The following is a 10,187-nucleotide window of genomic DNA, read 5'->3' on the forward strand; positions in this document are numbered from 1 at the left end:
GTGGCCTGTTACAAACTAGTCAGGGGGGACCAGCAGGCACTGGGGGAGTCCCTGCTCCCCCAAGCACCACCAGGAGTGACCAGGAATAACGGTGACAAGCTGACAGAGGGTAGGTTTAGGTTAGATATCAGGAGGCGCGACTTCACGGTCAGGGATGCTAGGGTCTGGAACCAACTTCCAAGAGAAGTGGTGCAGGCTTCTACCCTGGGGGTCTGTAAGAGGAGGTTAGATGAACACCTTGCTGGGGTCGTTTGACCCCAGTACTCTCTCCTGCCACGGCAGGGGGTCGGACTAGATGATCTGCTCAGGTCCCTTCCGACCCTAGAAACTATGAATCGCCCAAATCCAGAATCCTAAGGTGCCTGTATCTGGAAACTGGGCTCTAAATTTATGGTTACTTATCTGCAGGCCTTTCTTTCCCTGCATGTAATGGTGTTTAGGGCTGATGCTCAGAGTTTATTGCTTTTGAGTTGAAGTGAAAGGACAGACTTCAGCTTCTGAAGGCAGCCTGCGGGTGCTTGTTGTGTTGGCTGTTAGTTGCCTATCTGATCTACAGATCTGTCTTTCTTTTTCCTGAGTTTAACACACTTGTGCAAATCCATCATTGCATTAGCTGTTTCCTTTATCTCCCTTGCCAGCTCTGATATTGCTTTGCACTTCTGTCCCCGTGGGCTCTCACTGTAATTGCTGTATGGAGAGAGGCAAGAACAGGGGACAGCAAGAAACCCGCTCACAAAAATGCTGCTTGCTCCAAGGGTTGAGTTAAGGTGGGAGCCTCGGGTTACAGGGCAGCAGCAAGGATCTTCCTGCCTGCCAGCCAGTGCAGAGATCCAGGATGCGAAAGGTAGCTTCAGGGAAAGCTCTTCTAGCCTGTCAGGGGGGATCGTTGCAGCGTGGTGGCAGGAAGGGCTGAAGGCAGCTGCTGGAGTCTTGCACGCTTGATCTCTAAGATCATCTGGCTGGATGAAGAGAGGAGGGGTTGGAGAAACCAAGAACCGGCAGTTCCTTGCCAAGCGTAATAGTACCTTGCCCCTGTCTGGTTCACTGCAGCATTCAGAAATTGTTTTTTCTTTAATCTGTCCCTGGTCTCCACTTGTGATGCCTGACATGCAGGCAATTTGGGTATTTTGCCAAGATAAATATTTTGCATTTGGGTTTTTGGGTGTTCAGGTTTTTTTCCTTCTGAAGGTAGCTAAGTTTTACAAAGCCTTCTGACATCCCATTCCCTTCTCTGAGCCCAGAGAGGAGGGTTGGACAGGGGGAGACCTACCTGGGCTCCTCGCAAATATTCCACTGGGCTTGAATTCAAACTTGCAGCCATTGAACTCAGAAACAAATGCTCGAAACAGGCTGGTTGGAGCATGAGTCCCCTTGCTCATTCCCCATTTGCATTGGCAACAAGCATTCCCTCTCTCCACTGCTTATCTTGATTTAAAGAAATGCAAAAATCTAGAACTCTTGGTTCAGAAATTATACCGTTTTATTAGACCCACTGAGAAATTGCAAAAAAATTGGCTTGATTTAAGGGGCCTAGAGACCTTGGATTTCTGACTCCGTCGAGCATTATGCAGTTTGCCGGCCAGGAAAGATTTCCTCTACCTTGAGAGCCAGCCTCTTGTGAAGAAGTGGTTAATGTCCAATGGTTAAAACACAAATGTGAAAACTGGGAGAACTTGGTTCCAGTCTCCTGCTCTTCCATACACTTCCAGGAACCTAGGGCTGGGTCCTAGGGTATCCGGGTGTCTAGGAATGGTGTTGTTCCACCTTGCTTGAGTCCCTGAAAACCATTACTTCTATAACGCACCTTACTCTTGACCTTTTAAGACAAACCCAGAAACTGGAGCAGGGTGGAGTAGATCAGACTTAGATGTTGAAGTTCGACGTGGACTTTTAAGAGATGGAACAGGATCTGTCCCATAATGTTTCTTTGCCTACAGTCTCCATCTGTAAAGTTGGAATAATACTTCTCAGCCTCACAGGGGTGTCGTAGAAAGAAACAGCCTGACTCTGGTAAACTTTTACTAAAGTAATGGGGCTGTATAATCTACCCAACATGGGGGGGCAGAGAACTCTGTCAGCATTTATTATGTCCCTATAAACATACACTAGGATTAATTGGACTTTTTAACTTGGAGTTTGAAGGCTTGCACAATAACTTGGATTTTATATCAAGACTTCAAGGGGGAGAGATGCTTGCAAAACCACTTGAAAAGTTCCAGTACTGGCACAAATGCTTTCCCCCCTTCCAGCTCTCACTTCATCTGCACTCTATAAATGTCTATACAGGGCTTGGAAGATGCCAAGCAATAGAAATGCAAGAAATGCTTTCCAACTTAGCTGCCTAAAATCTGTTTAGTTCTTTGAACTGCTGTCCTGCTGTCTCTTCAGTGGGGTTGACTGACTCTGGTTAAAGGGAGTCGGAGTTAGAAGGGGTTAGCACCGCCTGACAACCGGCCTACATTTTATTTACGTGCTTGACTTTGAAATTTGCAGGCTAAGCATTCATCTAGTTTCACTCTTCAAGACCACACTTGTTGGTTAACTTTTGCTACAGATGATGCCCCTCGCTCATCTGGCGGCTTCACAATCCCGGCCTTTAAATTCTTATTAAAAATTGCTGCATTCTGAAATCGGTTTCTGTGTTGAATGGTAAATTGCCCATCTGATGAAGTGTAACTGCTTTTAATTAAAGCTGTTGATTAGATGCATCATTTGGGCAAAAGCAGTGGCAATGTGTTCGCGTAGTCTGAACTGCCCTAAACTGGAGAGGATTAGTCTCCTGACCTTCGTCCTGACGCTGTGGCATTCAGCCTCAGCCAGCCCTCACCTGCCAGCTCTTACTGGCATGGTAGGTTGTTTAATGAGATGGCCAATTGCCCAATTTCCACTGTCACTTCTTCCAGGACTCCTTCACCCACACTTCTTAATCTCCGGTGTTCATTCATTGGTGCTTGTGTAGAGACTTCCCTGAGGAAGACGCCCTTCTTTGTCCAAAAGCTGTAAGCCTTTATTAAGTGATTGAGAGATGAAAAAGCCTTTCATAATTCTAGTGGAATAGCTATTTTTTTTTAAAGCAATTGTTTGCAGTCTCATTGCTATTAAAGCATGCAGGGAGCCAATTGCCAAGAGGCTCAAAGATTCAGTTTGCACTTCTCATCTTCAGCTGACAAGAACCGTATATATAATATAATATAATATTATTATATATTATTTATATATGTGTGTGTATGTATGTGTATATTTATATGTGTATATGTATATAATATATTATATTATATATAATATTTTTTTCAGATGAGCTAATATGTATCTATTTTCCAGAAATATAAACCCTAGTCCCTCTTATTTGTTTTCAAAGGAGACTTTCTGAGACCAAAGACCAATGCAGCTTTAAAGAAAGAGTAACAAAGCTGGCATGTGGACTTTTACAAAGTGAGGCTGCATTTTTTCCGATGGTCGTTGCCTCTTTGCAATCCTATGAGCCGTGTTTGGGCAATCATGTGACCCTGCGTTCAAAGATGCCGAAAGCTTAGAACAGCTACTGTTTTTGCTCAATTGTTGATGTTCACCCCGACAATTGGAGCATGTCCCTTATATTTTTGCTAACTGAATGTAGACTGGTCTACTGAAATCCTGGCACCTAAATTTGCAAACCCTACCATGAAGGGAAGTGCTGCCATGACTCTGATGTCCCCTGTGCCCCTCACCTTAAAATAAAAACGTGTCACAGTGTTGCAAACCAACTGTTCAGCATGGAGCTGAGCAAACCTTGCAAATGAAAATGCCCCATCTCAACAAGGGGTGGGAGCATTTTGGACAAGAAGCCTATTCCCTTTGCCTGGGAGAAGGGTTCATGACTGCCCTTCACTTTTGAAAGGGTTGGTTTTCAGTCTTGGGTGCTTTTGGGTGCTTGCCTGCCTCTCGGCTAGAAAGGTCCCTGGAAGAGGGGGGGAAACAAGAACGAGGAGTATGTGGCTTGTATGTAGGATGGGCAGAGATGCTTGTTTTGTCAAACTCTCACTCTTGTACTTAACAGTGTCACGCTAACCACTAACTCGAACCCCTGCGCTCGACCCCAGCCGCCGTGCCAGTTCCAGTTCTGGTCTGGCGATGACTGACTTGCATGTGATCATTTAACGCTTTCACCTGTGTGCCACGTTCTCCCTGCTTCTTTCCCAAACGTAACCTCACTGATGGCCGGTTTGGTCACTTTTTCCTAGTCCCTTCACATCCTGCTAACCTGCTTTTTCCTTTGCAAACTGGTGTCTTGCAGTCCTCCTCTTTGCTAGCTGCTCGTCAGAGCTCCTCCGATGTGCCAACTGCTGCGGATCTTGTCAGTGCAATAGAAAAGTTGGTCAAAAGTAAGCTGGTAAGTGTAGTGCCTTGGAAACGGTGTGTGGAATAGGCATAACTTGCTTCTGTAGCATGAACACAGCACTGTCTGCCTTGACTTCTGTTTCCTTGCTCTCCATCCTCTACCTTCTACATACTTATTAACTCTTACCCACTGTAGCTCAACTGAGTAGCTGTCAGCAAAGAGTGAAATACAGTTGATGGTGTCATGCAGACTCCACCTCCAGAAGTCTCCAAGTTTTTTTAAATTTTCAAAGCATTGTGTTTTTTTGAGCTACCTGGCATGGTGGAGTTTCAAATATACTTTGGAATTGGAGTCGTTCTTCAGAATGAGCTTCCACATTTGCATTGTATTAAGAAAAAACCACCTATATTTATCAGAATCCCCCATGCCGACAGTTTAACTTAGCTACACAAGGCATCTGTCACTTGTGACTCAGGTCTTTAAACAGCACTCCTAAATAGGAAAACAGCTTAACCTCCTAGATATAGAAAATATAAGATCAGAAGGGACCTCAAGGGTCATCTACATCAACCCCATGAACAGGTGCAGGATTCACCGTACGTGTTAGATTGTGGTGTCATTCCTGATCTTCTTTTTGCGGGGGGCTGCTGCCTATGGTCTAGAAGGTTGTAATTCTTAATTAGCTTCCTTTTAATTGTTCCCTGAAACGATTAAAAATGCTAGTCTACTTGATAAACCTTACATAGACATTCCAGGATGTCTAAATTCAGGCAACTGTTTGGTTTAAGCTCATTGAAAAAGTTGGGGAATCGAAGCAGTTCCATGGCAAGCATGAGAAGGTTCATTTCCTTGCCTTTGTTTTAAGGATATGGAGAATAAAGGACTGCTGGGATGCTTGTGAATTAGTGAAAGCATCTTTCCCTGGTAAGGTGATCCCACTGGGCTTAAAGCTCAGTCTGATCTAGGATGCTGTCTAGTTGAGGGAAATATCTACAGGGTTGTACCATGTGGATAACAAAGTGGACCTGTTGTGACTCAATTTTAGTGAGGTGACAAATTTAAAAGTGACTGGCACTACTAGAAAGAGGTAATTAGCTGTGTTAGTCTGAAGCCAAACAGAAGGCAGGGTAGATTTTCACCTTAAAGACTGCTACAGCATCTGATGAAGGGAGCTCAGGTTCATGAAAGCTCATGCTGTACATATCTGAGCTAGTGTATCAGGTGCAAATCTACTCTGCCTTCTAGCACTACTAAAAGCCGCTCTGAGAAAATCCTTATTCCCAAACCATTCTACACATGCTTGCATAGTGCAACCTCAGTTATTTTTCATGGGGTTCAGAGCAACTTTTAAATACCTACTCTGGAAATATAACTAACCATGTACCCACTTTTGGGAAATCTTGGATGCTTTACGGAAAGGAGTCTCAATTATAATCTGCAATAAAGCACGTATAGTTTAGTTTTTTCACACTTTCAAGGGCAACAAAAGTTTTCACTTTGTTCTGAATTCTTTCAATATAGTTAAAATAACTTTTTCAGTCTCTCCATAAGGGTGAATAATTTGTCCACTTACAATGATCATGCTGAGGGTTTTATTGCTCCCCCCACTCAGCTTAAAATATAACAACATTCAGGGTTTGGGGTTTTTTTGTTAAACCTAAAGGAAAGCATAACTGAATATTCCAGTTCATTTGAGGTTTTTTTGTTCTTCACTATTGCCAAGTTGACTTGAAACAGAGGATAACTCTGGCACTGGGGTTCAAGGACGATGCTTGTTCCATAATGCTTCTGGTTGTCTGGTTTCCTTTAGACCCTAGAAGGAGGATCTTATCGCGGAAGCTTAAAAGATGCCACTGGCTGCTTAAATGAAGGGATGACGCTTTCCACTCCCCCAAGAAACCTTGAAGAGGAGCAAAAAGCCAAAGCAATGAGAGGCAGGATGTAAGTTGTCTTTGTTATTTCTCAGATTCACATTACTACCAGAAAGAAGATACAGCCCAGCGCATGACAGATGGGACCAATAGCAGAGGGGCTAGTATCAACTTTGGGTTTTTTTAAACTCTTACATGAGGATGTTTTAAAACACTTTGAGATTCTTGATCTTAATTTTGCCTTCACTATTTTAAAAGCATGATTGTTACCTTAGTACAAAGTCATGAGGGCTTCCTTGCTATAAAAATCTAGTAGAGACTGTTGGTTTTGCTTGAGATGAACAATGGACTGGGGATATAAGATAGGGAAGGTCAGTCTGCCTTAGATGAAAGCTATGGGGGAGTTTGTCTTCACTTGGGTTTTGGGGCAAGAGTGACAAGTCACATTTTGGCCACAAAGACTCAGCTTTAGTTAGGAATGCCGCTTATACTTGCTAATGAAAGAGGAGTAGCAGGAGGGTTGGTTTACACAAGCCTGTTTTATATTACAATATAAAGAGTATGACAAGGAGGCTACCCCTGTCTCGAAGTGCTCTTGATTTTTAAGGCATGTCTTGCAGCTTGTGTGCTTCCCCTCTGTCTCACAATAACCGTCCAGGGTTGGAAGGCATGTCAAGGGTTATAACAAAAGCTCATGTGGCTGCTCTGATTTATGAACACCCCGGGCATGTGAGCACTGCAACTCTACTGAATCTTTTAAAACAGCATTACCCGAATGGGAAACAGACCTCCTAGTAGAGACCTGGAGGAATATCAGCCAGTTAGGGAACGACTGAAAGCAAGGGAAGGAAACCAAGGAGAGGAAGTAGCTGAGAACAGGAAAGCAAGCAGGAGTAAAATGGCCTGGGGCTCTGAAAGTCGGTACAGGCCTCTTTGAGTTTTTGTCTTGGGAAGCCAGAGAAGCAACTGGGTAAAGGACAGATGTTGTGCTTAAACAAGACGGGTGATTTTTTTTGCAGATTGTTCTGTTAGACAAGAGCAGTGCCCTGCGCATCTGAAAAAGTCCTTTACTGGGATCTCTGTCACTTCGGATCTCTGCACTGCAACTGCAAACACCTCTTTCGGTGTCTGTTTGACTGATATGTTACCAGTCGACCGCTACCGGTTGTAATTCTAGCCTTTTGCTACCGCGGAGCTTGCCATAGTGCTAATAAATACACCATAACTTTCAGCAGTTCAAGAGCTCTGGCAGCAGTGAGCTACATGTATTTCATGACTGTTTGTATAAATAATGTCTTCAATTCTAGGCTGTTTGGTAACACCTGCTAGTAGCTTTCAGAGCAAGGCAGCCTGTCATCTTTAGTTATTTTATTTCTGTGTTTCATGCCTGGTGCTCCTAGCTTTGTTTAATTCCATGTCCATATTAGGGAACTGAGATCCAAACTCAAGCTATGACCCTCATTTCCCAGTAAATTGCAAGTGAATCCTTGCAAAGACGCATTCATAGGTGATAATTGCCTGCGTGCCTTTCAATTTGTGCAAATGTCTTTGAGGGGAGAAACAGCTCTAGGAACAGGCTTGGCTACAGTATTTCTGCCAGAATAAAGCAGTAGTCCTTGAGAATACCGTTCGATGAGTAAACGTAAGGAGTTATTATGATGCACCAATATTGAGTAGTCAGGTATGTTTAGAAGTGAGAAGGCTGTCCTTCTTCCCTCTTCCTTATTCACTCCTGCACCCAAGTAGAAGAAAGCACGTCTATATTAAAATAATGCACATACAGTAACAGGCTGTTGTTGGGAATACAGGTACTTTTTTTGTAAATGACTTCTTCCTTTTTTCCTAATCTACAGTATCAGAAAAACGGGCAAGGGAACTTGTTCTCTGGCAGCATCCCCTTTCAAATAGTGGTTTTTTTAAAAGGAATTGCAGAAGGACTTGTCTTCATACATGGTTAAGAAATGAATGTAAAAATATCAAGAGATGCTCATACTTTCTGTTCCTATATATGGAGCACAAAGCCTTGATGGTCTCGAAATGAGGTGCCTGAAAGTAAAGTAGTCAGTGTAGGTGCCAAACTAACTTCCTGAAGCAGAAGTAAAAGGTCATGCTTTTTACTTTTGTTGTGAAGCCTTGCTGAAATGAGCCCTGGCCCTTGTTATGGAGTAGCCGCCGCACTTCTGGAGAGAGCATCTTTTCAGTGCTCTTGTGATTCGCAGACTTGTTTGATCTTGTGGATGCAGGAGACAAAATCCCTGCCTTGCATGGTGAGGGGACAGAGCAGAAAGGTCCTTTCTCTTCGAGAGCCAGTTTTCAGGAGTCCTGCCTGGTACTGTTGCTGGCACATTGGTACGTGAAAGAGTCAGCGCATCTTTTGGCAAAGCATGGTGGGTAGGGCCAGGAGACAGTCTGCAGCATGTGCTTGCCCAGAGGCTCATGATCAGCGATTTGCCTCACATGCCTACCACCCACGCGTGCAACTTGGCAGGATGTTTCCTAGAGCAGCCGGCATTTCCACTGGCACTCAATAGCTCCTGCCCAAGGGGGCAAGTTTAGCTCTTAGATGAACAGGAAGCTGTATGACATCTCCGCGCTGGGGACCTTTGGGTACTGTGTGTTCTGCCAAACAAAGGACGAGAGTGTTTATATACACTATTGTCACACTGTGGCAGTAGTGTGAAAACAGTGTGTCTTTGTACAGTAGGCCCTCCTTGTAGGGACCTTTACTCGAGCTCTGGTAATAGTCAACTTTTGTCCCTTTCTCTTGAAGTGGGACACTCGATGGATGTATGGAAAGTGAACCCATGCAAGAAAGCCATCCCCCGGTTTTGTTAGCCCCATCAGTGCATTATTGAGTTGAGGCCCAGGTGGAATTTAGTTCACAAAGTGCCAAATACTGGTATTGCTGTAACTGAGCAGGGGGAGTTTGTGACAAAGCGTAAATCTTGAAATTGTCCATCTAAAGAATATCATATGATTTATCAGTTTAGTTAACATTGTTTTTTAGCCTGGCCTTGTTTGTGTACATTGGAGGTTCATTAGATAACTGTTCTACCCAGAGCTAGCTTTGAAATAAGGATACCTTGGACTCTTATCTGCATTATTTACCATAACAAATTGACTGCTTTAGTAAAGAAATAGGATTCACTGCCCTGACGTTGAACCTCAAGAAATAAAACTGAATCGCTGTCGTCTGGAGCAAATTCGAGTAGAGGAAGGGGTTTGTAAACTCTGGGCAGCAAAATTTTTCATACTTGAGGCAAGGCCACAGATTGTGCACATGTTCTATGGTGATTGCTATGGCAAATACAGGACGTAGCAAATGAAGAGTAGATGTACAAGGGATGTGGTGGGAATATAATTCCATGTAATCCAGTGTAGAAAAAAAATCGGTAAAGAAGATTCAAGATGTCATCTCTGCCATAGCTAAGAAATATGCTGAACTGGATTGTTTCATCTAACAGCAACAATTGAACCATAAAGCTGGGAGAAACATTTCATGTGAACTGGATGGAGGATTTTTTTTTTGTTAATTTCTAGTAAAAATATGGTGTATGGTGGAGAAGAGGAAACATATTTTGAGAATCCTGACTATAAACCTTATTTATTTTATTTAGGTTTGTCTTAAATGAGCTGGTACAGACTGAGAAAGACTATGTCAAAGATTTGGGAACTGTGGTAGAGGTGAGTTGAAATGGTCTTACAAGCTCATTAGAATGAAATGGTGATTTTCCATCAGAATCAACAGTGGGCTGGAGAGCACCCATTTAAAAATGTGTGTTTAAAACCATTTTTCTGTCTTGCCTGGTATGCAGCTTCCTAAGTCCAAGCTGTGGGGTTGCTGCTAATAACTTTGGAAACTGCTGATGCCACGTGCAACTATTACTAAATGTTAGGTTACAGGGGTGTAGGTTTCATAGTTTCATAGTTTCATAGTAGCTAGAGTCGGAAGGGACCTAGGTAGATCATCTAGTCCGACCCCCTGCCTTGGCAGGAAA

The 10,187-nt window shown here is 43.4% G+C and overlaps 1 protein-coding gene across 7 annotated transcripts in view; it reads left to right on the forward strand.

Moving 5' to 3' along the window:
- Positions 1-10,187, forward strand: part of KALRN (kalirin, RhoGEF kinase) — a 750,361-nt gene that overhangs the window by 674,476 nt on the left and 65,698 nt on the right. For 5 of the 7 annotated variants that reach the window (XM_019553787.1, XM_019553780.1, XM_019553782.1 and 2 more), the window contains 3 exons: positions 4,274-4,369; positions 6,129-6,259; positions 9,807-9,873. In XM_019553787.1, the coding sequence (XP_019409332.1) occupies positions 4,274-4,369; positions 6,129-6,259; positions 9,807-9,873 (294 nt within the window). The remainder of the gene's footprint in view (positions 1-4,273; positions 4,370-6,128; positions 6,260-9,806; positions 9,874-10,187) is intronic. The other 2 variants (XM_019553783.1, XM_019553784.1) reach the window with 1 other exon arrangement.

Source organism: Crocodylus porosus, unplaced genomic scaffold (assembly GCF_001723895.1).
Source record: "Crocodylus porosus isolate Cpor-Errol unplaced genomic scaffold, CroPor_comp1, whole genome shotgun sequence".
NCBI lineage: Eukaryota > Metazoa > Chordata > Crocodylia > Crocodylidae > Crocodylus > Crocodylus porosus.